This window comes from Falco biarmicus, chromosome 11 (assembly GCF_023638135.1).
Source record: "Falco biarmicus isolate bFalBia1 chromosome 11, bFalBia1.pri, whole genome shotgun sequence".
Taxonomy (NCBI): Eukaryota; Metazoa; Chordata; class Aves; order Falconiformes; family Falconidae; genus Falco; species Falco biarmicus.
The window spans coordinates 6,800,322-6,828,167 of NC_079298.1; the positions used below are offsets into that span (position 1 = coordinate 6,800,322).

The window sequence follows — 27,846 nt, forward strand, 5'->3', positions numbered from 1 at the left end:
TTCTTACGCAGGAAAAGACAGCTTATTTGGCTTTAGTGAATTCAACATCTTAAAGACAGGTTTTCCTTAATGTATATATGCACAAACTTGATCTTTTCTTTTTTAAATAAACTGAGTAGCTCTGCTTCTCACTTGAGATGACAAAACAAATCCTGTCTTCTCTTACAAAAAACAAGTCAATCGGTACTAGACCTCTTTTTCTTTTTCTATAAATACAAGTATTTTCTTGCTTTTAAAATTGTACTTCACATTCCAAAAAAAGTACTTTTTCAAACATGGTACCAATCTTTTACATTTATTTTTAGAAGAGCCCAGCAAAACCACCCAATATTGCCAGTTTCCTGAAGTACATTTTTGCATAACATCTTCCCATTACAAAAGTCAACTTTCTAGCCCAAACCCATTAAATAAAGTTTTAAATATATAGTGCCAAATTTTATATTTACAATATATTCTGAAGGCAAATATAAATCTTTTAAGTTGTGCTTGTAAGTACCTACTGCAGTTAAATCTACTTCTACTTGGAAAACTATGTGCTACCTTCTAGATGCACCACTGATCAACTTAATCGCTTCTCGATAGGTTCTGATGTTGAATTTGCAGCTGCCCACCATTCTAACCTCCTCTTTCATCAAGTAGTTATAGTGGAAGCCATAAAACATTTAAGGACACTTTAGCATGTAAGTTTCCTTCACGGTCCTTCTGGTTTAATCAGATGTTGCACCTGGTACTTTAACAGTGAGATTCCTTCTGGTATTGGTGACGTGGCGTTGCTGAGCTAGGAATGAGCGCCCGGGACCGTCTCTGCAGGCACCGCTACTGCCCACCAGCCTTGCTTCCATACCTAGCTTCTGAAGAGTGAGGCTCTGCAAATACATTAAACAACATTTACACTATAGCAGAAAGAAGAAAAAAACCCATCCAGCTTTCATACACAAAGCTCATCCTTACTTAGCATGCACACCAAATTTTTTACTGTATTTCTTATCTACTCTTTTCCTGCCATAAAAGGTATGAACCAAGGTTCAAGGAATCAAGATTCATTCACATTCATACGGAATGTGTTAATTTTAGCTTATTGTAAAGTTGGTCCTTTAGTAAGCCATTTAATTTTACTTTCCTTTTTGATTTCCCATTCCAGTCTGTCTTTATGAAACTATATTGAAACATTGCTTCATGTGAAGATGAACATCTTTCCCCAGCCCTCTGCACAGCAATCTAAGGCCAAATGTTCTAACCACCTCTGCAACACTGCTACAGGATGAGAAGGTGGCTCTCGCTTATTTCACAAATACTGCGCTAAAGATGCTGAACATCTAAATCAGGAGTCTGGAATCCTTTTGAACCATGGCCTCCCTTTGTCTCAAGCCCAAAAACTTCAACAACAAATGCTACTGAACATTCTGGATTCAGGTAAAATTCCTGATGGAAGCTTGTGCCAGCAAATCGTACATTACTAACATGGAAGTCATGGCCTATGCCAAATTTTAAGTCTCCTGTTCCAAAGCACAAAAGTAGAAAAGATGTAACAAAATAATTTGATGAAATAGTTTATTGTTAAAATATTGCTAAAAAGAAAAGAAAAAAACCCAACAGAGCAAGGTAAGATTTCACTGTCACATTTAGCAAAATGTGTTGTTTTGGTTTCTGAAATACCAACAAATGACCTTGTGACCCACCTTGTTATACCAGGCAGTTACAATTAGCTTTTCCTCATAATCACGTAACTTCGCAAGTTTGTATTCAGCCTGCAAAGAGAAAGAGAGAAGAGAATCTCAATTAAAACAAAAATAATCTGCATAAATTTACTGCAGTCCATCGAGGGAAATAAACACATGCAGCAGAAATGCTTAAAAATGCGGAAGAACTTGTAAACAAATGACTATGAGAGAAGTTACGGACTCCTTCAGGAAGAAGCTAAATTTTACACAAGTTGTAGTTCAACTTTGAAACATACTTTGAGGGGGTGTGTGTGGTGGGATGAAACTGTCACGAATGAGCAGTTAAGTCACCTGAAGACTCACCAAAGTTATGAGTGAAAAAGTTTTAATCTGTTACTTGCTCGTGACAGAAATGCATGAAAGTCTAGGGTGTATCAGAAAGTCTATAAATAATTCAGTAATCTTTTCATCGGAAAGTCAAAGACAAGAATGTATCTGTAGTGGCTGAACATTCTTACGTTACTGAATTGCTATTACATAGTATACTTAGCTAATATGTACACATAGCAGAAAGTCTGAGGCCACAGCATTTATAAAGTCAGCCCTTTCAGCTTATTATAACCAGTCCCATCAATATGGCTATAAAACCAAACTGCTGCATTGCTCAAGTTTTTTTTAGCACTTGTACTACTGTCAACAACCCTTTCAGGATTTCAGCCGAGCAGATTTTACTGAATTAACAGGTTTTACTCTTCTATATAGGACTACAGTGTATGAAACCACCGATAACCAGGGATGTAGTAAATTAAAGAAGTCACTGCCCAAATACCTAGTCCCTCACGCAAACTAAGTTACGCTACTACTGAAAAAGGTCACACTGCAGCGCTGAGCAACCTACTGTAAGAACAGCAAAACTATTAGCTTTACGAAGTGTTTTGCCTGAGTTTTTCCAGAGGGTTTAGAAAGAATCCAAATTAGTGTTTCAGTTGCACACTGAAAAACACTGCTGAACAGTAAACTGCTGACAGACTTACACTAGGATACAAAGTTAATTAAGCCCAACCAAGAATCTCTAGTTTTGATGGTCTGCGCAGTTTCTAACTGAATGCAGTGTTGAAGGGTATCGGATCATTGGGATACAGCAACTTGAGTGTCTAATACCAGAAACAGCAAATATGTCAGAAGTCACTATTAAATATTAAGTTTTTACCTCTAGTGCTTCAATTTTTTTGTCTTTCTCCATTATCTGTTTTCTGAGCAACATAATTTCTGCTGATGCGGGATTTAGCTTGGGATCTAAGGTTTTTATCACCTGTAACAAGGCAAAACAAAAGCATTACAAGTCAGGTTTGATTCACAACAGCTCCGCATCTCTTTTGCTCACAGCAGAAACATGAAAACAGACTGAACACTAGTAAGGCAATTATAATGAAAACTAGGCTGTTACACCGGAGGTACATCAACGGGTACAAAGGAGTTATTAATGTATCTCATACTTTAGCTAAACCCCATTCGCTCACACATTTAACTGACTGCAGTTAAGCAATTTGACTAAAAATGCTACAAGCAGCTACTAATTTTAATTGAGAGGTGGGGGGGAGACACCTCAAGTCGATCTGTTTGAAAATTTAGGAGGGAGGAATGTTTATGCTCAGAAATATGCCACTCACATTTCTCGCTTTCTCAAGGTACATTTTATATCGTTCTTCCATTGCTTTCATATCCTCATCTTTTTTTCGCAAAGCTGCTTCCAGCTCTCCAATCTTCTGGGCTATTTACAGAAATTATCAACACACACGTACAAAATAAAAATAGACATAGTACTTTCAAGGCTTCCATGTTCTCTTGATTTGACCACCCTCCCCCAGAGAAACTGTTTAGCTACTACACAATTTCTTAAAGTTGCTATTTCTGTTTCAGTTGTACCATAAGGTCCCACCTGACCTTGAATTCCAATTGCAGAGTACTGTTCAACAAAACTAAGCCCCATGAAACTCTCCCTGCCCACCACCATGTGTAAAAAATCCCTCCACCCACCCCCACTGCAGGTTTAAAGCTAAGCTGTAGAAGAAAGCCTTATCCAGAAAAGTATCCCACAGCCCAGTGGCTATAGGAATTTCAGAAGAAACTTAACACAGTCTCAATAAAACCCCAAAAAATGATACACAGAACTTACGGTTCTGACTAACATCAGGCTGGAGTTCTGCAAGATCAGCCTCCTTCTTCTGTAACTCATCATGAACTTCATTCAACTTTTCCCTATGAATGAAAGGTTAGGCAAAGTATTAAGCTCACAAATAATTTCATGCACTGTTTTAAGACTGAAAGCCGAAACTTGATGGTGGTAGTGTTTAAACAACTATTTCAAACTCTGGCAATGCTTTTGAATTTAAACAGAAATATTACTACATATTTTTGAAGAACCACAGAAGTTGCAACTTGTGAATTGAGTCTCATTTACCCAAAACTAAAAACAAAAAAAGAAAATAAACAATAAAAAAACCACTCCAGCATCTCCTTAGCAGGAACTACACCTGCTGAAAGGATGGAAGTATTTCAGAAGAATGAAACACATTTTAGGCCCAGCAAGAGTGACTGTTTCAGTACCATGTTGGAGAATCAGAACAGTTATAAAGCTATTGGTGATGAAGAGACACTTAAGTGGATAGTAGCATTACAAGATTATCAGGATCAGAGTAGACAAAACTAGAACACTATATACTTAACTCACCACATGCATGATTCTCCAATCAGTGGCTTTGAAAAACAAGACATCCCTACAAAGACTTAGGCCCTTTCTGTGCTACAACAGTCAAATTATTTAGCATAAATAAGCTACTGCAGATGCATGTGCCTTACTTACATATGTGCTGCCAATTTCTGCTTCAGGTTGCTAGACTACGAAAGGAAAGAGTTAAAATTTAGTTGTATTTCTGTATTTCATGCTGTGCAATGTTAAAGTGCTCTTACAAATCAGCCAAGAATACTTAGCACACCTAAATAAGTCAAACCAAATAAATCCTAAGAAAACTGCATTTTTTCATGCATTTCTGTAACTGTATTCATATTTTTTGCGTTGCACAGATACTAATTCCAGCATCTTTTTTCTTTAAAGGTATCCTTCTTACTACACCACTCTTTAAGGACAAAAGCAGTGGATTTTAGAAGTAAAGCAGAAGGTAGAAACGTTAGTTCCTTAAAGAAGGCAGGGGAAAAGAATCACATAAAACACGAGCTTTTCAATTGAAATGCAGTTGGTGTGGGGGTCTCGTGGATTCTCATACTACAGAAACTAAGCTCGTCTGCTCTGAATACAGTGGAGCCAATTCTGTGTTACCTAAACTGATGGAGTTTGGAGACAGGAGAGAGTTTTTACAATACATTGAACAGCCTCAACTGTTTAAGATCCTTGCTTGATCTTTTGAAATGTGTGTGTTGTTCAGGATGAGGAGGAGAGGGGTCGGGTGACCCAAAGGGGTTCAAAGCTTGCTTACTCTTACTGCTGCATAAACTAGTGCCTTTCAAATTGACCTTAAAAAAATAAAAATAAAAACGCACCAAACCATGATCTTGCCTTCTCAGTAGTTATCAGCACTAGACACATTGAAAAACAAGAGGCACATTTAAACAAAGGAATTGATGTTGCACTGAAGGATTTTAAACACAGCCAGCAATATGTCTTCAAGGTCAAGAAGCCTGAACTTTTAACTTACTCCTTCAGTCTTGGATCCCTGCTCCTGTAAAGTCTTTTGCAGATCTTCAATCTGCTGTTGTAACCCCCCAATACGTTCTTCATTTAGCCTTTTAGGAAGAAAAGACAGTTATCTAAATAGATCACAACAGACAGATTTTTTGTTTCATATCTGGATGATAATTTTTCAGAGGGTCTACCCAGCAGGACTAAGCCACAAAAAAAGTGACTTCAAATGCTTTTTTTTTGACTTTAACTTCTGCTGAAGCAAACACATAGCAGCTTTATTAAACATTTCAGAATAAAAGACCTAGAATCATTTCAAGTTTTGAGACAACTACCCAAAATTCTCACACCCCAGTAAACTTTCAGCACTCACTAACTGAAAAAGAAATTCAGACCATGTCCCAGTATTACAACATGATTAGTTTGAAGTTCTAGAAATAAGAGTTTATGTCCCTTATTGGTCTACCAAGAATCATTCAGAGCTAAGAGCGTCCTATAATCAATACTTCCTTCAGAGTACACACAGACCTACCACATTTTATAGCTACTTTTGTTTGCCTGCTCTATATCCTTTTGTTAATGATTACACTGCTGAAAGAAAAAGGATAATTGGCTTCCTGCACAGTGCTATACTACAGATGCAAGCCACAAGGCCACTTCTGAAAAATTAGAAATCATTTTTTGCTGTATTTTACGATGCTGTTTCACCTATCACCTTTTCTCAGTTTCTAGTTCATTCACTGTCCGATGCTTTTGCTCCAGCTGTTCCTGTAGCTCTGTAATACGCTCATTTTCTGATCCTTCCTGTTGTAATAGAAGCATCTTATTTTCATGCTGCAGCCGAATAAACATTTCTCTGAATCAAAAACAACAACAAAGTCACTATTAATTAAGAGAAAGGTGACTAAATGTAGGAGGTAACATTCCTGTTCACTCCCTCAACTTTAAAGTCAGTGGAACAATTCTGCTTAATGATACAGTTGGGCTAACAATCCAACTTCTTATTGAAAGGTAACTTACAATTTTCAAATATCACAATAGTGTTTCTTTAAAGAGATATGAGCAAATTTTTAAATTAAATCACTCCAAAGCCAGATTTTATTGTGCCTTTACATTTCACGCTGCCAGACTTTAGAAGTAATATTAGCTACTGTGTATTATTTATTTACTCTGTCTGCCAGTGGCAAGATAAGAAATGTTTCATTCAAAGAGGATGTTTCAAATCAAGCTTTATATACAGCAATCTGATATTCTTTTAAGAAAGAATGCAAACTAATTACAGTATGGGGAAATAACTATGAACAGCTACGTGTGGATCCAGACAAGCATCAAGGAGGGAAAGCAAGAAGTGGGAGACAGGGTCATGTTGCCAAAAATACTGGACTTTCAGAGAGGCAATATTATGACCCACCCACAAAAATCCGAAAACAACCTCAATCTTTTTGTCTCACCTATATTCTACCGGCAGAATTTCAGCAGCAAGATTCTCATGGCTTTTAAGACGAGATCCACCTGAAATTGCATGGGAAGTTTGATTTAACAAACTTAAAGAAATCACTGATACACATAAAAAGCCTCTGAAGATAAAGCAATACCTGTTTGACTCAGGTGATCCTGCTGCATCTGTGAATACCGGAGCTCTTCATTTGTCTCTTTCAATGCATCACATTGTACTATCAGCCTCTGAGAAGATATATCTGAGTTAGAATTAAGTCATACTGCACCACGTTAAGACCAAAGAACATTAACAAGGAATAGTACTGACACACACACACACATTCTAAGACCTATTTTATGTTTTAGATGCACACAAACATACACAGGAAGTGCTGAACTCATTTTTATGGTAGCACTGCTTCTGGGAAGGTTTTCCTCTTGCAGATTTAGTGGGTGTTCAAATACACTCTCGTTTCAAGGGACTTACCTCTTTTTCTTTGATTAAAGCTTCATGTTTTTCTTCAAGTCGCTTCATTTCAAATGCTAGCTTATCAGCTCTTTTTGACTCTTCGGACAGTTTGTTATGAAGTTCTTGGACCTTTTCATAAAAAGACTATATTCAGCATATGGATGCTGCAAGATGCTACCTTTAAAAGCTATGTTAAAACCTTCACTCCTGCCCAGTTCAGCCAAAATAAACAGCTGGGCCTCCAAGGTGCAGGGAAAGATGGGATGGGGGGACCCATGTGTTTGGGGAGGGGGGGAGGTTTGCTGTTTTGTTGTTTGGTTTTGTCTTCTAGGGTTTTGGGGGGGTTTTGTCTTTTTTTTTTAAAAAAAAACCAACTCTTGGATCTCTTAATTACTAATGAAATAAGTGAAATTGAAATAAGAGCTTTACAGTTTAAAAATGAATCTCCATGAAGAAAGTTAAGAATATTACATACAAGTAATCTCAGTAATAGCTTAACGATCTCTCGCAGGCACACAAAGTACCTCAGTTAAAGTAAAGCCTGCAAACCATGGACAACCAATCTGTTGAGAAGGTAACTACAGCTAAGCTTGCAAGTGTAATAAACAGGGGGAAACAAAAGTGAATGGCAGAGTATGAATGACTGTTCATGAATAAGAAATTCTAAGGGGACAATACATGTTAATCCCATGCGCTGTTAAATTAAGATGTTTGATTTGTTTTGGTCACCAAACCATATCTAAATAGAACTGTTTTAATTAAGATTACTATCTGAAGAAAAAGTAACATCTTAAATATAGATGTAGCCTTACCTGTTTTTTGTAGGTTTCTAGCTGGGCACGTGCTGCGTTGGCTTTCTTCAGCTCATCCTCCAGACTGACTGTATTGTGCATGTACATCATGTTGGTTTCCTGCAGAGATTTGACTTGCCTGCGGAAGTCATTCAGGTCCTGTAGCTTTTTACGATACACTTCGACAGTTGATTCCAGCTTACTTGCCTTGTCTGCAGTAGCCCTTAATGAAGAGGAATTAGAAGAACAAGTACATTTCTTCAAAAGATTTTAAGAAGTCAAATTCTGCTGTCATGCACATTCAAGCTGTTTCCACAGACAGATGCAACGTGCTTAACAGTTAAAAGTTAAATCTTACTGCTTCGTTTTAAAATGCATAATCAATGAAAAATTGCATTACGCAAAGATCACTTCTAAAAACTGAGATCACCACAGAGTTTAAGTGGGAGTAAGACTGAGAGTCAGATGCCAGAAGTACAAGCAAGGGTTAGTATGCCAAATATCTCTAGGGAATTCTGTGGGGTGCAATGTAAACGCACCACAACATCCTGTGCTAGATAGTTACCTCAAAGTACTGGTAGCTGGTACGGAAAAACATGCATAAGTTCTCATTATGGGATTAGACATAATTAGAATGTAACTGCACTGTAAAAATGATCATTAGCAGATATGACCCAGAACTGTCACCTGATCATTAACAAAAATTTACGTGGTAAAAAATATTTGGATCATAAATACACAAATTAATTTTAATATTTGTTTGACATCTGCTGTATCATAGCACTAGAAGCTAGTACAAGACCATTATGGAAGAAAATCTACAGTTAAGATTTGTTTCAGATGTTACTTAAGAACTACTATAAGTTAAACACCTGAATCCACTTTTCTTTCTATGTTTTATTCACACTATTTTATAAATAACAGACCTGCTTTTGCAGTACGGTTTGCTTTGGATATTTCTTGGGTGGTCTGATATTTAATGTAGTTTACACAAGCTGGAATGTTACGTTACATTAGCATCAAGGTTATTGTGAATTTCATCTCATTTTGTTAATCATGTTGCTAACCTAAATCTAGCCTAGAATGCTGCCACTAAAAGTCACGTTAAAGCTCTAGCTTTATATAAGCTTTTCTACATCAGAAAAGGCAGCCTCTTGCCAACAGAAATGTCACCTTAATAAGGATGCAATCCCCGCCCCGATCTCTTAATTCTTGCATAACTTACAACCTTCCATCCCATATGAAGAAGAATAATTTCTGCATTCATTAATCCTGCTTCACAGAAAAATTTTATGCTGCTATTCTTATGCAAACAACAGAGCCTATGCCTCAAAGCTTGCACTCCATCTCTGCTTTGTCAAAGGGCCCTCTTCCAACATGTATTTTAGATCTCATTCAGATAAGATCTATCTGCAGAAGTAACACCTCAGAAAAAAAATCTTGTTAAATACAAAGCCTTGGATTTAGCCATTAAATCCTCCTAATGTGTGTACAGGGAGCGCTCTCTACTACATACCTAAGAACATCATTTTCATCTTTCAAGGCTCTAGATTCTTCTGCCAAAGAGGTTAGCTCATTGTTTCTATGTTGCAGTTCAATCAGTTGTTTTTCTAGGTCTTCACAATGGACACGATAATCATCTTTTGCAGCTTCAAGCCTACCAGATCAGAAACAGGAACACTGTTAAGAACTCATTGCTATTACACATTTTTAATTTTGTACTAGAACTACTGAAAATAAACAAGACAAAGGAAACCTACTGATTTAAGTAGCCAGAAAAACGGTACTGTAAGCATGAAAAATGTTATGGTCCACGTGTTTAATCACAATGAATTGTATACTGCAAGTTTGCCGTATCAGCACCAAGGGATCACATGAAAAGTGATACCTTTCCCCCCATAGGGATCACAGGGAAAAAGACTAACACGTAAAAGAAATCAGTACCGTAAAGAAATATGGTGGGGTTTTGGGGGGTTTAGGGTTTGGTTTGCTTACACACAAATCACTTTGGCACTCATTTTCTGCATTCTATCACCTTTCTTGAAGTGTCAAATGGCTACAATACAGCAATTAAAAAGTAACATTTTCTACAATAACAGTTTTTGGGTTTTTTTTAAAGGTAAGGACTGTCTTAAATATGTTTATACAGTTCTAGATGCCCCATCCCTGGCAGTGTTCAAGGCCAGGTTGGCTGGAGCTTTGAGCAACCTGGTCTAGCAGAAGGTGTCCCTGCCCATGGCCGGTGGGTTGAAACTAGATGATCTTTAAGGTCCCTGCCAGTTCAAACCATTCTGATTCTATGACATTGAGATGGAAAATCCTGAAAGAGTACCAGAAATTCTCATGATATATTTGAAATGACAAGCAAGGGATTTTTGAGAGAAATAATTTCATACCTGAAGTTTTCTTCTTGCAGTTGTTCCAGCTGCAACTGTGCATGAAAATACTTTTTTGCAACCACAGTACTTGGATCATCCAGAGAGTCATCTAATTGCTCTAGCCTGTCATTCATAATCTCATTTTCTGACATCAAGCTGTTTTTTTCATCCTGGAGGGCAGCCACCTAGTGCAGATAAAACAGCATCAACATTGTAAGACCTGTTCGACTGGAAAGAACTACAGCAAGACAGCAGTACATCACCAAATTAGTTTATGAAAAAGGCTGAGCGTTTAGAAATTTTAGAATGTAATTTACACAGCATACTTGAGCGTACAGATGCTTTAGTGTATGACAGTTATGAAGCACTAAAGGAAAAGTCCCTCTAAAAAAAAAAAAAGACAAAATTTTTGTAACTGAAACCATGGTAAAGGCAGACAACGTGAAACGGAGAGAAACTGGTACTTTCATTAAAAAGGATACCATGGACGCTACACAAAAAAAACCCTAAGTATTGGTGTAAAGATACTCTCCATCTTGCTCGTACTTAACCATAATAAGCAGGATGGCACTGGCTAGCACACCAACACAGTACTGCCGTGCGCTCAGCAGTGAATGGTTGTGCAAGAAGCGGTTTCAGGCGCCGTAAGCTAGAAAGCACACACGCAAAAGAAAAAAAACCTAGACAGCTTTATACAGAGCATGCATTTTTTGCAACAATCAAACAAGTTTGATATTGGAAGTGTTCACAGCTAAGCAAATGAGAATACAACACTTTATTGAAACAGTAAGTATATTAACAGCCATAAAATGGGGAAGGATTAAGAGGATAGAACCTTTAAAGTTTTTCTAGTGAAAGCTGTTGTGTTAATTTTAACATCCTGTCAAACATAAGAGCATGTAGCACGTGTTAGTTAACTGGCATTTAAACAGGGACAATATGCTTTTTTGGTTATGTTTTCCTGAATCATAAAGAAAACCTACCTTTCTTATACTCTTGGAAAATATCAAGGAAGACTGAGACCTTACAAGTGAATTTATTAAGAATTAGTTTAAATGAGAAGCGTCAGTCAATACTATGGCTTCAAATAAATAAAATAAAATAAACATATCATGGTGACATTATTAGATTAAACATCAGATATAACGTAGAGCACACAATATTAAGAAACAGTTTGTTTGTGATCACAATTCAAAATTCTATCAGGAAGACAGATGTAAGAAAACAGCAATTAATCTACCACTTCATTAGGTGCTGGCTTTCTAGGTTCACTCCTTTTTACATACCAGATCACTTTACCATACACATGCACACAAAACACCTGAGTAGAGAGCATATCTGAGCCCTGCTCAGTGTCATACTTCCTGTTCAAGGTTCAGCCACTCCTTAAATATGCACATTCACACTTCTAGAATAATGTTAAAAGAACACCCACCTCAGACTTAAAAAAAACAAAACAACACAAAATTATCACAAAACTCAGAGCGAGTTTTTAACCTTTTCTCAGTTGCTTCCTGATAGCTTTCTCTTCTCCTTTTCTATTATGTCAACGTAACAGAAATGGTGTCAAAAATCAACACAAATTTAAATTAAACCACATCACGTTACTGAAGAGCTATGGTGCCATTAACTCATCTGTTTATGCTCAGCAGTCCCTTTCTCTCAAACATTTTTCATGTCTTCACCCGGCCCACGCTGTGTTACAAGCAGCTGGCTTTGCATAACCTATCATTACTTATTAGAGAAATCTCAGAAGAGAAGTTTGTGGGAGACAGAAGAAAGCCTGGGACTTCTCTAATGAGACATACTAAGTCCTTAATGGAAGCAGAAAGTGCAAGTGAACTGTTATCCTAGCACCTCTGGAAGTATGAGCTTTTGGACAGTGAATACATTTTTTGAAGTTTAACAACTGTAATCTGTGAGTTTAGCTGCCTAATCAACCCTCTTGCCCATTTAAAAGAAATCATTTTCTCCGGCAGATTCTGCTCACAAGCATTTTCAAATCTCTGTTTTCACTAGGAAGCCTTACTACAGCCTCAAGAAAAAAGGAAATGAAGTATTCTAACAATAGCTTCCTGGGCATGGCAATTACCTATGAGCTATTCTGAGCATTCCACTTTGTCAGTTGTCATTGCCTGTGAGAAATGTAAAACTGGCCTCTGGTTTTGTGGTTTGTTGGGGTTTTTTCAGAGGTTCATACAGCCGGTATAGTGCTCTGGCTCCTACAAGGAGACGCCACCCAAATGTTCTCTTTGTACAGAATCAAATCTGAGATGAATGGCCTTACCAGATAAACCTATTTCTATTCTCAGATTGTAGTGCCATAAAAGCAGAATCAGACAGAGGGCTAACAAATGGATTTTTTTTTTCTTTTTTCTTTAAGAAATTGATTAACATGCAAGTTCTGTTTATTGTTATGAAGTCCTCTCTCCTTCTTTTAAAGAATGACTTGATTAATTTCTATACCCATTAAAAACAAAAGTAGGCCTATTATCAGTGTGGTTCGAAAATGTCAGCAAGAATCTATTAGTTTCCATTATTTTTGTTTCCTAAAATATCCTCCATGTGTAGAGCCTGTGCACAACTGTGTAGAGAATTCTAAAAAAAATTCAAATTTTAGACTTTCATCAACTCCTATTAAAAACAGCACTATTTTCCTACAATTATATTTAATGACTGATTATTAATGAACTGGATTTTTTGGACACCGTTCAAAAGACTAGAAGAAGAAGTGACTAAAAATGAAATGGGCAATTTTTAAAGCCATGGTAACATTGTTTTGATGCTACCTGCTACTAAGGGTAAACATAAAGCTAGCAGACCAAATGACCTTTGAGTTAGCAGCTGGCACACTTCCATCAGAAAACTATTTCCAGTAATTGCATTTTGGAGTAGAGAATGATTGCTTTTTCCCCAGAAACAGCTAAGAAATCTCACAGAAACTTAAATAATTCAAAATGCACTTTGCCTTTCAGAATTTCTGCATCTTAATAGCAGCACCACTACATATTAAAGAAATAAGCCATTCTTACCTGTAAATCTAGCTCTTGACATCTTTGTGCCAACTCTTCTTTTTCTGCTAGAGCTTCCTGAAGATCTTCCAAAGCTTTTTTAAGCTTTTAAAAAATAAGACAGTCAGTCATTCTGGCCCATATCCAAAGTACTCACAGTTCTAGCTTTCAGAGCGTCTCAATTGCTCATAACCAATTGTTTAAAAAGGATGTGTTAGGTGCACACACTGACACAGAAACCTACGTGTATGCTGTTAGATCAGGATCTCTGTTCGTTTCACCTGCATTCTAAATGACTACCACACGTAATAAATTATTGAAACTCCGAGTAACATCCAGATTCAACAACAACAACTTAGGCTAAAAGCGTAGCAAAACCAAACATAGGAACAATCACGTTGTCACAATTTCAAAATCACTGCCTGTTAAATCAAATGCCCTTCATCTCAGAATAGAAATACTGACGTTCCTTCATGGGCAGATACTTTTAAAGACAACCTCATTTTATGCACAATGCCTTGTAGTGTTCAGGTTATCAAGAACTTTCATGGCCCCTTAAAAATAACCCGAAGTGTTTAGCCTGACATGGCTGAGCCTTGATGTGCTCCTAGCTGCTCTTGCAATGCAGGTTTGCACTGGCCAGTTTTACCCCACCCAGAAACATGACATAGCAGTCACCGTTGTGTTGGGTTTTTTTCAAAGAATGCTACAAAATCACAGATAACTTTTCACTTAATTAGCAGTGAAGAACAGCATTACTTTATTGTATATTCTCTGCCTACATCTGTATGTTGCTCTGCCTTTTGTGTACCAATATGGTTTAATCAGATCAGCTCAGAGTGGAAAACAGACCAAATAGTCTGTGCAGATAGAAGACAAAAAGAGTGCAATTTATTGTTGTTTATTATTTTTTTTAACTTTTAGAATTGGAGAGGAAGAGAAACCCTCCTCTTCATTTGAGGGATGGCAAAATACCAACTTATTGTTCAGTCTTGAATTACAACAGCAACAAATACCAGGCAGTTACCTGCTGTTCCATTTCACTCGATGCATCAGACGTGGAAGGACCTGTTATTTCCTTGCTCATGAGCTACAGAAAGGCCACAGGAAAAGGAGGTTAAATTAGAGGTTAAATTCACTCTCTGTTAAGTACTAATTGGATTTTCCACCATGTCCTTACATCCTTCAATATATCAAAACAGATTAATGATAATTTAAAAAAACAACTTCATAGTTGATAAAGAATTTAAACAAATCTAGAATAAAATTACTTTTTTTTACCTCCCATCTCCCCAAATTAACCAAATTAGCAGTAACATCTTAATGAATGAAATCTGTGATCTGTTGAAGTTACTGCCATTCCCTAGTCAAGTTAAAATGGAGTGAACCAGAGGATGAGATTTCACTCAATTAATTTACTAGTCATCACACTTCTTTTTGTCATGTTAGTTGCCATTAAGCAAACAATGGGAACACCAACATAGTTCTCACTGATCTCCAGTACAGTATGTTTGTCAAGAATTACAGGGCTTTACATCTTACTCAGGCATTATAGTATTATTTCTGGACCTTCTTCAGAAAGAAAGTTTGATTAGTTAGAATAAGGTTTATGGATTTATTTCTCTCAATAGGCCACTCACAGCTTTAAAGACTATATAGTCAATTTAAATCTACATTTTCAAACCTACTACCACTGATACCTTGATGAGAGTGCAATTATACATAACATTTTCTTCAAAGGCAGTATCTAGTTTCTGCCTCCCTCCACACTCTGCCTCACAGTCCTGAAGCTCACAGATGCAAGTGACTGTAGAGCTGTGCTGTGAGCTAGATCACTAAGATGATCCAATGCAGAACAAGTTAAGATAGTGGGGGATAAGAGTAGAAGAGATGCAGCTGGGAGTTTGTAAATCAGATGCTGGAATGTTCTGTCAGAACAATGTAGCCTCAAACAGTTACAGTCAGCTTAACTTTGGGTCCAAGACTACAGCACTGGGACAGAAATTTCAGTACTTGACTCCACTATACCTGGCAGTTGGCAACGAGATACATTTTTTGTATGGAACAGGAAATCTTAAGCATTTATTGTATTGCATTGTTGTATGTTTGGGCATATGAGACTGAAATAAAAACCCTTAGGTTGGGGTCTGAGACTTTTTGGTCCTGGATACTCCCAGATAATTTAGGGAAGTACTTACGCTCTTCCCTGACCTTTGCTTGGACAACAGAATTCAACAAGATGAACAAATGGATATTGAGACTTCTCAACTGACAGCATTAGGCTATCAATTATTACTTACCTCTTGAATAGCAGTCATGACAACATGTTGAACAGACTCTTCAAGGGTCATGATATTTTGTATGTGTTCTGTGGAAAAGAAGTGGCAGTGACTCATGACGTTCACCTTAATGGTTTGATCAACATGACATACTATTTGCAGAAAGATCCAGAAGAAACTATTCTCTATAAAGCTTCTTCAAAAGAGGTAGCACTCTTTTTATACAGAGCACTACCATTAACCAACATTATTATCCAGTAATATAGTAGATAAGGATAAGAGATTAGAACCTCTTAAGTGAACAGATTTATATTACATATAATAGAGCAAGGAGATTTAAAGACATCTGTATTTACATGGTTCTTTGTTCATACATTCACCTATGTATTATACATAAGATTTTCCAAAGAATCACTAAGCTCACAATTGAGTTAATAAATAAAACTCAACAGAAAAAAGTAATTGCCAGCATCTGCATTCCCAGCGCAGCCTGAGGGCTTACTTCCTGAACACGCTTTTATAAGTCATTTCAGACTACCTGGGAATTGCACCTACTCTACTAACAGAATCATGCTGACGATTCCTTTGCCGTCAGAGCATCGAGCATTAGCTCCGGTAAGGGGAGAGAAAACACAACTAATTCAGTCTTGAGCCTCTGTAGACAAACAAAAGGCAGTTTCTAATACAAGCTTTTAATTTAATTTGCTTGATTTACATCCAAATAGTTTTAGGTCTCAGTGCATATTTTAACAAGTACAAATAATCCACATGCACTTCGGACTATTATTTTTAAACCCACCCTGATCAAAGTTTTGAGTTTTATTCACAAAATTTTCCCATAGATTTTCTGCTTTTAAGTGAACTCGTTTCAGAACAGGCATCCAATATATTAACAACAAAGACTTTTTGATAGATAAGAAAAGTTTCTACATCTCCTCCACCTTAATCGCCTGAGGCAGTCTGCTGTTAGTTGAACAGGTTAAGGTAGTGCGTACCTTGTTTCCTTTCACAGTTGACTGCACAACCTAAAATAAGCTGCAGAAGCCTTCCCAGTTCAGTAGGATCTGAGTTCTCTGATATCCGGTTTAAGTCCGGAATAAGCTCTTCTGAAATCTGCTGACCCAAGAACTGAAAAAAATAAAATAAATAAATGAAGAAAGAAAGTAGGCTTCCACTTTTGTACACAAAAATCTGGTACAATGTAAGAAATCTGGACTCAAGTAAGCCATCCAGAGAAAATGGTCCATTAATAAGTTTGCTACTGTAAAACTCGTGGAAGGGAAAGATTTTAAGCATTAAACACGGAGATACACACTAAAAATGCTGCCTCATGAGGGAATACATAGATAGCAGTACCGGATTAGCAAATCTGAAAAGGCCTTGATCCAGCAGAGGTTCTTAACTAATTTGTTACAGGGCTTCGCACATGAAACGCAGCTGTCACACACTGTGCCTCCCTTGCACCAGCAATGACTGTCCCAAATGCCTGTCTCCACCCCACCAGCGATGTGTGTTTGGGGAAAGGGGTACTCAGTGCACTGCTAGCCAAGGGCCTTTACCATGCTTGGCACCTCGGATTTTTCTCTGAATAGGCCTAAATGTAATCTAAAGTACACAGCATTAAAAAATATATGCAATGAAGTTATTCACTTTAGTAACAGTTCTGTAAAATTGTTCTGGCAAAACCACAAGTTCGGAAAGTCTATTAACTAAGGGTTTAGTTAGCTGACCACTTACACAAAAAAAAGCAACAGTGGTAAGTTAAAAGTTCTTGGCTAGACCTCAAATATGAGAGAATAATTTGGTCTACCAACATAATTAAAAAAAGGAATTAAAAATGCTTCCAAATCAAGTTGCTCCCTAATCCTTCAAAAAGCTCCACATAAACCTGAAGTAGTTCTTCTGGGCTTGCCAGGGAGCCTCAGTCCTGGCAACACAGAGAGGTTTGGCACTCAATACCACAACCAAACCCAGATGAGACCAGGAAGCCATAAGATGGTCTGGCAAGTTTTTCTATACCATACCCATTACATAACTGTAATCAATCTCCATACAAAATTCAGCTTGCCTTTTTTTTTTTTTTTTTTTTTTTAAACTAAAATACAGCACCCTTTTACGGCTACCATATTCATCCTGCATGAGAGAGAACAAACTATAATCCCTACAGTGTCCATGAGGATTTGTAACTTATCTCCCAGCTTCCAAGTGAGTAGGGCTGCCGAATCTGTTTCTGTTGTGTACAAAAGGATTACAACTTCACTAGACAAGAGCAAATACGAATGCACACACAAAAGTCAACAGGCTTCTGCAGCTCAGTCCTTATGACACTGACCTGGGCAATGACGGAGACAATGACGGTCTCCAGATTATACTCAAAGAGTCTTATCTAAAATACATCTGCTCCAATTTATTTTATATTCGCTCAGACCTCCCGCTTAACCAGATAACTATCATATACTTTCTGCCAAAAAAGTCCTTAAAATACATTATTTTGACAAGAAAAAAGAAATGCAAGCTAGGTGAAGGAGGACAATAATCAAAATGTTTAATTATTAGAAAACATAAAAATTACTTTTTCCATACCTCATGATAGTAGTCCATAATTCCTTGCAGTATCTTCTTCAGATTACTGGACTAATGGTTGTACATGAAAGATAAGGTTACTGGCTTTTATTAGAATTCTTAATTTTGCTGAAATTAAATAATAATTTATAATAAAATGTTTACATAGCAGCTCTACAAGAGGACCCTATAATGACACGGGAAGAGATATACCCCAACAGGAAATCCCCATACAACAATGCTGGAAGGCAGACAGTTCAAGTTAATTTAAAATAACCTAAAAAAGTTTGAAGTTTAAGCTTAATTCTGCAGGGTTTGGACAGCTAGATACTCTCAGGACAAAGACAATGCTCAACCCCACAAACTTTCACTGACTTCAGTTTTGAATACCTTTATTCTCCAGTTGTCACCAACATCATCTTTAATGCGGTTTAGCCAAGATGCATCAAACCAAGCAACATCTCTGAAAAAAAAATTAAACAATTAAACATAAATAAGCTCAGACTTAAATAAGATATGACATTCCCAGCATTAAATCATCATACACTTGACTACAGTGTCTAATGAGGCACGAATTCCTGGAGATTGCAAGTTATACCTATGACACAAGAAATTTCCATCCTGCTGGCTGCACTAAGACACTACTTTCCAGGGAAGGAAGAATTTCTGTACATGCTTGAGCTAGCTCCAGCTAGGAACACAAGGATAAGGCGGCCTTTGTTGTGCTGAATTTTTATCCCTGACAAAGTGATCCTAATGGCATAAAGAAACATCTTCTTTTGACTAGTGCTGACGTTAAGTTTGGTTCCTACTTTTGTACATTTGGGTTTTCCAACATTCACTACAATTTATCAAAGGCATTTACCAAGAAAACAACAACAACAACATTTTAAACTACTGACATTTCATATTTTTGTATGTCTTTGTTTCCCTTGAGCAGAAGTATATTCACTTTGCCAGCATAAATAAGGATGAGTTGCTGAGTGAGGTGTTTACACACATTGAGCTGCCAAACAGTACATCATAGCATATCTAACAATTTCTCAGCTTTTACACAGTACTGTTTATTCATTGGTCTCAAAGCAGTAAGAAAAGTCAATTATTATTCCCACTTGCATATAAACCAACTTGTTTATAAAGAAGCTTGCCTGAAGCCTGTGGCAGCCCAGTACCGCAAACACATGGGAAGTGACCTTCAGCAAATCTTCACTAAGCAATCCTAAATCAACTTTTGCCATGCTCCAGGAAAAGGGTGAGCTCTGTCCTTACACAGCACATTTAAAAATCTTTTCAAGCAGTCAGAGGGGATTCTGGATCTGGCTTGTGGGTTTTTTTGGGGGGGCATGGGGTGGTGTTTTAAGTAATTTCTTAGTAATCAAAAATATAGTTTGAACAGGAGATGGTAATTCAGACTTCTCCTTTGTTATCTGAGCCAACAACAACAACAATAAAATTGCAGTGATGACTTGTAGCATGACACTCTTCCAATAAAAGACTTGTGTTACAACCCTCTGAAGTAACTGCAAATTTCAAAACTAGTGTGTTGCTCAACCCAGTACCATTTGTCATTACATCAATAACATAGGAATTATTCTGCTTTTGATAATGTTTAATAATAAAATTGCCAACTAAGCTTCACATTCTTTCTTCCACACAAATAGTAAGCTATCATTTAAATCCCAGAACTCAAATCTAAATCAACTGAGCAATCCCAAGAGGAAGAGAGCACAAAGGCATGCCTTTTGAACTTTTAATTCCTCATTTCAAAGAGGAACATATTGCCTGAAGCATGGATATCCACGGAAATAGTGTCGATGGGAAAAGTGAAAAAGATCCCATCATTCTTCCCAATTACCCTTAAGTATGAATTTAATACTGCAGCATTCTAATATCTCATCACCTCCTCCAGTCTATCGCTTTGTTCAACTATTATATCATCCCCAAAACAACAATGCAAAGGCATATTTTATCTTCTGCTATAAACCATCCACTCTAAGTTTCTGTCTACTTTCAAAGCAACTATGCATATCAAACAAAACCCTCAAGAAATTAAACACCTCCTCTTCAAACTTAAGTATCAACTTACATTTGGTGAAGTACCTGTGCCATGGCAACCCCATTAGTCAGGTCCTGAACATCTCTGCAAGGTGCAGCAGTATTGAACGTCTGCAACTAAAAAAAGGAAAAAATTGTGTTTCTTGCTCAGAAGACAGAAGGACAGAAAATTGGTTACCATTTTCCTGTTCTTCAAGGCACAAGCATTTAGCATGGTGTCTTCCTACTTGATGCAGTTGAAAACCCTTTTGAACTTGCAGTTTTTAAGCCAACCCAATTATCTCAATACTTGTGACTGTTAATTATGACGAGTAGCTAAAAAAGTTTGCACTACCATGTTTTGCTTTTTCATTCTATTCCTTATATTGTAAATCAGATTATGGAATACTGACTTGGGAAACTAAAGTTGTATTTATCCATACCTCAAATTATGTTGCAGTGCTTAGTTCTGGACACATAACTGCCTAAACAAAAAATGGCATCAGAACAAGGGGCAAAAGGTGAGGGGGGGAAATCCAGCCTTTTACTATAAGCATTTAGTAACAGAAGTCACGACACCAACAGAAACCCCTGAAATTATTTGGGGGTTAATAACACAAGGGAGAAAATAACGAAAATAACACAAAAATAGTGGAAAACAGCCATCTGAGAGCTACTGTGGACTTCCAGGATATGAAGATACCTGAAAAAACCTGAACCATTTCCAGTCCCGTGAGCTGGCAAATTAGTCCCCTGCAATTCGGGAATTCCAAAATCACTCTAAAGATATTCCTGTTTAAATATGCACCTTGAAAATACTGATATAAACCCAAGAAACTTTACTATAACCTGAAGTTATACATCTTTTCCTGGTAATAATATTTTATTCATATATTATTCCTGGTATTTGTATTTTATATTTATTTATTTATTTATTTTCCGAGCATCACACTACCTAGTGTTTAAACACAGGGCTGGACACAGTTTTACCCCAACTACATACTTCTATCTAAAAATTAAGCAACAAAGTCCCAGTTTTCACTCTCCTCCTCTATTACAAAACCAGATTAGGGATGGAATCATTTTATAAGGAGTTGCCTGATATAGTCTATATTAATTGTTATATGCAATCTTTGTATTTTAACTGGTGCTTCCAGGCACAAGTACAATTACAGCACAAGCAAGATGCAACTCCCGTCTTAAAGAAAAAAATCTAATAGCTCGAGCATTTTGCAGCTAGTTTCTCCAAAAGCAACATAAATGATGAATACTTTCAATATGACTGCATCCTTAGAAAGCACACCCAGCAGACAGTCCTATACGTAAGAACCCCATCATCAATGTGATGTATAACACTAGTTTATTAAGACATCCACAGGCAGCTCTTCTGGTGCCCTGCTAATTTATGCCTGTAATTCTGATTCACATAAAAATCCTTAAAATACTGAGGTACCCAGGTCCTCAGACCAGACTGTCAAAAGCAACCGTGAGCTCTGCAAAATATTTCCTAAGGTTCCGCAAAGTTGTGTCTTGGAGAACCCCTGGAGCATAGACAGTGTATTTCCATTTAACAGTCCTCAATGAGGTTTTCTTCCATTAACTTGGCCAAGACACTTTTTGCTGCCACAAACTCGGCACACAGACATTCAGCAAGGTATCCCCTCTTGTCAGTCGGTCACCTGCTAGCTTTGCCTCATCTCCACTTCTTGTGTGGATGGTGAACAGGCTCCTCCCCAGTTGCCTTCTGCAGAAACTCAAGTCCATATTGACCAGTACCATACCCATCTCCTCCCGCTGTGTCTTTCCCCCACCCCACAGCTCTCATCTATGCAGCCAATTGCCATATGGAAGCTCTTCCATACTTCCCATGAGGGCAGGAATTTGTTCTCTTACTTTTCTGGTTTTCAAGCATTTAAGATCTGTACGATGGGATAACCTCAATCTTAAAAATGTTTTGCCATTTTGGATACTATGTGTTTTTTTTTAAACCATCCCCAAGCTTATACCTAACATTTTGATAGAATTAGCTATTATAACCTCAATGTTTTATTCCCCAAAACCCAAACAGCTCAGAACAAACTATTCTAGGCAAGAGAGCTGTCTGCACACACATGGCAGTTCATCACATAGTTAAGAAAACAAGAGCTCATCAACGATTCTTTCAAGTTCAGCCTTCTTTACAATGATGAATAAAACAGAAAGGAGAAAGTTTGCTGTGAATACGATTAGATGATGTATACGCAGAACAGAATGGAAGCAAGAACAGATCCTTATAATCTGTTCACTATGAAACCCAGCTTCTTAAACTTACTATGCATACAAATGTCCTAAACTACCTGTCCATCTGTGAGAGGGCTTTCCCAAACATCCTGTGACCAGAGGTCACTGGTGAATAACCTTATCAAGCGTGTTTGGGAAATGGAGCTACTCAAACCAGAGTGATGGAAACGCTGTTTGCAGCTGTGAGAATTTGAAGCAGTTATCATCTACTCTATGTTTATAATGAGTGACCATATACTTTGAATATTTGCTTGCTTGCTTGCTTCAAAAGAGTCTAATCAAGCCAAGAAGAGAAAAATATGGGAAGCATGTGGTTGTTTTTTTTTAATTTGTTTTTCAGTTTTAAAAAAGTGGGGTTTAAATCTTGTATTACAGCAAGTGAGAAGTCAGTAATCCCTGGTAGGTTACATAAAAGATTAAGTAGAACACCACAGTCTAAAGCAACTGTGATTGACAGCATTAGTTTCTAATACTACAGCAGCCTGAATGCCAACAAGAACAGGCACGAAAGCTTACGAGTCAAGACGGAGCACGCCAGAATTCAGAGTTTTACGGCACAATACTGTCATGCTGCTATTTGTATGCACCCCCTTCTAAACCAAATAAATTGGTAAGTACATATAATACCATTTCACCCAAGCCTATTAGAGCAGGTAAACAAAGCCTTAGAAAACCCTGTGACATGCAACACTGCTTTATGTATGCCAGTATCTCCAAGAATAGAAACAGCTAATTAAAAGTAAGCAAAAAGCAGGACTGGGAATCTTAGTTTCTCCATATATTTAAAAGTTACATAAGCACCTAGAAATAATAGAAGTAGTATTAATTATGGGTTCTCCAAACCCTATACCAGCCTAGTCATTTCCTCAAAACAGATTTTTACTATACTTGCAAAACCAACGAAAGTAGTAGGCATGGGGAGGAGGCAGGTAGAAGCAGCCAGGACTGTAGCAGTACTCTCTCCCCCCAACTTTGATTAGTTTTACTAAATACAGCTTCAGGGCCATGCTGCTACTCGTGCTGAAAACCATTTCAGGAATCTAGCTTAAATGTACCCTACCACTTGCTACTATAATAGAAGCAAGTATTTTTCTCTCAGACATACGGCTATTATGCTCACAATATACATCTGAAAATGTAATTTTGTGGCACGTAACACTTAAATGCCTTTTCTCTGGATCTGTTGAAGGCTCTTCCAAACAGCTGTAGATGAAACAGGAGTGTTCACATTACCCAGTGAAATTCAACCTATCCAACTCTTGGGAAGATACGGCCTCAGTTTCATCCACATGATGTAGAGTTGAGGTTCTCTGTTTCATACTCAGATTATACACACTAGGGACAGAAGTTTTATGGAGTTAGTCAAAGAGATGTGTCTCTGGACAATGCACGTTTTATAACACAGAATTTGTTAAAATAAAAAAAAATACAAGATCTGGCGGTAGAACACAAAAAATCATGAGCATCTCTTTGCTATATTAATGAGTAAATAAATTGAGAAACCTTTAGAACCACATAGAGTTACAGAACCCATTTCTCTTCAGATCTTCAGCCACCCCAGATCATTTCCCCCCCTATTATTCAGAATGAAATTAAAATTGAAAGAATGTGTCAAACATATCTTAATGTTAACAACTGGTGTCTACTACATTGTAAACTGGGTCCAAGAAATAGGGTGTTAAATCTAAAAACATGCATCTGGCAATGCTGACTGTTGCACAGAAAACCTGAACACACAGAGTTGTATGTACGTTGACATTAAGGACACTACACAAAGCTCTTTCAGGTTAAGGCTAGTTAAAGTTCCATTAGCATTACCTTTAAAAGTCATGATGTAATTACAGCTATGCATTCTGAGGATACTAGAAGTGAGTATTAGGCTTAAAATATTTGAAACAGGAATTGTAAAAATTTTAAGAGAGTTCAGCACTGCTGACAGGATTTTGAGAAAAGAGTTCAGGAATGCCCTGCTTTATTTTGCAACTGAATCATGATGAAGTTATTCTTACGTGACTACTGAGAGGAAAACAGAAGGTTAAAGAGCCCCCAAAAAAGGAAAGAAAGGTATGTATAGATTAAGTGACAAAAGATATCCACCTCAGAAAGGCAAGCATAAGACAACTGAAACTCTAAAGGCCAACAAAACATCGGAAAGATACAAGATCACTACAAGGCAAATGGAGAGAGGAAAAGGAAATAGTTTTTTCAGTGATTTATTAGACTTTAACTTGTTAAAACTTCTGTACTATCACACAGAAAGTAAAAGGAGTATCTACTCCGCTATGTTGCTATCACTTTTGCCAGTTTCATTCCTAGATCTCGACAATGCTTCTAAAACAGTCCCTTCTTTCCCTGATTTACACTTCACACAGCCAAAACACCTGCTATTGCCTCCTGCCAGGTAACTGTGGCCTTCCCTGCCAAGATTTCATCTGAAAGTTGTATTTAGCAGAGCCCACCCTTGCCAATAATGCAGCATCTACAAGAGCAGAATTACCCACAAGGAAGCAAAAGAAACTTGTTAAGACATAAGGGATAAAAACAAAGCAAGCCTGATCAATGAGACGAACACATAGGATTTGATTCCGTATCTTAAAGGTCTTTTCCCACTTAACGTGATTCTATTGTTCTAAAGACGTGCTGCTCGCACAACCAGCGCCCACGTTTCGGTGTGCTGCGCCTGGCTAACCCCTGCCTTCACCTATCCAAACCTGGGATGAACCGTTCCGAGGTTTCTGCTCCCGCCAACTCAAATCAAATTAACTGCACGTATTTATTATTACTGTTAATTACTGGGCAGTTCCCACACTGAAGCCACTGCTGCAGAGCCACTCCGTGGGCCTACAGGACACTCAGAGGACCCCGTCTGCGCTCCGCGGGAGTCGGGAAGGCCGTTTCAGCGGCTCCAACACGCGTCTGTCACGCAGGCCGCACGCCCGCAGCCATGGCTGTCCCCGAACCGCCTGCGGCTCCTGCCACCTGCCGCTGGGGCAGCTCCCCGCCCCGCCCCGCGCCTGACAGGAGCCCCGGGCGGCGGGACGCCGGCCCCCGGGAGCCGCTCGCCTCAGGGCGCCGCCGCCCCCCGCACGGCCAACAGGTGCCCCCGTACCGCTGCCGGCCGCCCGCCGCCCGGCTCCGGCAGGGACAGCCCCTCCCGCCGCGGGAGGCCGCTCCTGCAGGCCCCCTCGGGGGCAGCGGGGACGCGCCGCCGGCGGGCAGGGAGAGGGACCCCGCGCCACTCACCCAGAGGATGAGGCTGTCACAGAGCAGCAGGTCGGCCGGCTTCGCCTCCATGGCGCCGGCCTCTCCCGCACGGCCGCCCCCGCGGAGGGCGGCTGCGTGAACGCCCGCTGCAGCGAGCGCGCTCACGCCCAGAGCGCCGCGCAGCTGCCGTGACCGCGCGCGCGCCCCCCCCCGCCCGCACCGCCCCCAGCGCCCCGCTCCGCGCGGGGGGGGGGGCGGTGCCAGGGCGGACACGTCAGCGCCCGCCCATGCCTTCGAACGCTGGGAGTGTCAGCAGGTGTGGCCAATCACAACGGAGAGGTGTAGCTGTTCGCGCCAATCACGAGGGCATGCTTTAGGGGCGGGAACGCACCGCACAGCGGCTGGTCGCCTCAGCAGCCCGCGCTACAGCCGCCGTGCGCGAAGCTAGGTTGTGTCGCGTACCAGCGGGGTGCGGCGTGGGCCGGGCAGCCGGCTGGTACAGCCCCTGCCTGCCCTCCGCTGCCCCGGGCCTGTGCAGGGGAGCCGGCTGGTACAGCCCTGCCTGCCCTCCGCTGCCCCGGACCCGCGCAGGAGGCGTCGCTCCGCCTCAACATGGCGGCCGCTGGCTCCTCCCGCGCCGGCGGCCCGGGCCGCGGCTGCCTTCTGGTGGTCGCAGGCGCTGGCGTGGAGGTGACGGGGTGAAGGGCTGCTGGCTTGGCTCAGGCTTACTTGTGTCTAACGTGTAGGTAGGTTAGTGTGCCTGTACCGGCCACAAATGTTGCTTTCAGAGCAGGATACAGAATTGTTTGAAAAATACTGTCGTTAAGTGAGGCAAAAATGTAAGTTCGTCCTTCTGGGGAGGCAAAGAATGGAAGGCCCTTAAGCACGAGGCTGGTGAGCAATTGTTTCACACGTTCTCCAGGCTGGGGGGACATATGCCCCGCCCAGTGGCACAGGTGGGATTGAGAAGGTCAGTGGCAGTTTTGCCTCTTTTTAGTTTATACTGCTATTTTTTCCCCTCTGCTTAGCCTCATAGGCTGTTACCAGAACCAGCCAAAACCCACTAGAGCTCAGTGTCTCCCGGGTGGCAGTGCTCACCCTGCTAGCCCGGGTGGTGAAGGAGGCCTGGCAGTTCGAGGGCCGCTGCTGAGCTCCTGCCCAGCAAGGCTTCCACGCCCCTGGCAGTGTGCAGGGCATGCTGCCCAGGCTCCACCGGCAGCCCTGTAATGACTGCCTGCACAGTACATCAAACACCACCAGACAGGCACTGTGCATGTTCATCTTTGGTATTTCACTACATGATGTAAAAGTACTTCTTTGTTTGGACCGTTTCAGAAAAAAAAAACTTGCTTTCTTCTGCTATATTTGTTTCATAGAAAAAACCTTCCTTATTTTATCAGATCTTGGGTATGCCTGGTTCAGATCTTGAATACCCTGCCTCACACAACCCAGAGAAAAGATTTAAGTACCTTACACTAGGAAGATGTGATTACTCTGTCTCCTTTGCTGTTTCAGCACAAGACCTTCAGTAACTTTTCTCTCCAACAGCCTCTTTTACTAATTGAGTTGAACAGTTATTTTGTGTTAGGTGATTCTGTTGAATATTCTTACATTGCCTCCTACTGAAATGTGCAGGATGGCATTAAACACATCAGTGTTTAGGTCAGTCTAAGAATTGACTAACTGGAATAATAGCTGTTATAGGCATCATACACTCTTTTTGGCTATCCTGCTTTAAGATACATGCTTTAATTTTCGGTTACTGATTCTACTTTGACTCACAGAGATTAAAATTGTGGTGGATGACGTGGACAGTATTTACATGACTCTTTCTCCTTATGATGCTGTCTGGAATTGATAAAAGCTCGAAAGTAGACTTTAATTTCTGGACACCCTTTGACTGTTTCCTTCACCGAAGGTTCTTAAAGAGATTTGGTTGCTATGAAAGATTATCAGAAATCCTTATGAAAAATAGAGTAAGGAATAAAAGCTTTTACTATAAAATCCCACAGAGTTCTGTGCTAGGATTTGTACTGTTGAGTG

General features: G+C 39.3%; 1 protein-coding gene across 1 annotated transcript; it reads right to left on the reverse strand.

Moving 5' to 3' along the window:
- Positions 1–26,023, reverse strand: HOOK1 (hook microtubule tethering protein 1). The gene is made up of 22 exons (XM_056356571.1): positions 25,843–26,023; positions 20,372–20,457; positions 18,676–18,748; positions 18,307–18,357; positions 16,719–16,851; positions 15,745–15,812; positions 14,472–14,534; positions 13,466–13,549; positions 10,452–10,618; positions 9,572–9,712; positions 8,077–8,278; positions 7,283–7,393; positions 6,954–7,041; positions 6,810–6,870; positions 6,074–6,214; positions 5,375–5,462; positions 4,525–4,559; positions 3,838–3,920; positions 3,332–3,432; positions 2,872–2,973; positions 1,680–1,748; positions 1–866 (listed from the first exon to the last, which is right to left on the reverse strand). The coding sequence occupies exons 1-22, from the start codon at positions 25,891–25,893 to the stop codon at positions 708–710; spliced, it is 2,157 nt and encodes a 718-aa protein (XP_056212546.1). The 5' UTR covers positions 25,894–26,023; the 3' UTR covers positions 1–707.
- Positions 26,024–27,846: the final 1,823 nt, after the last annotated feature.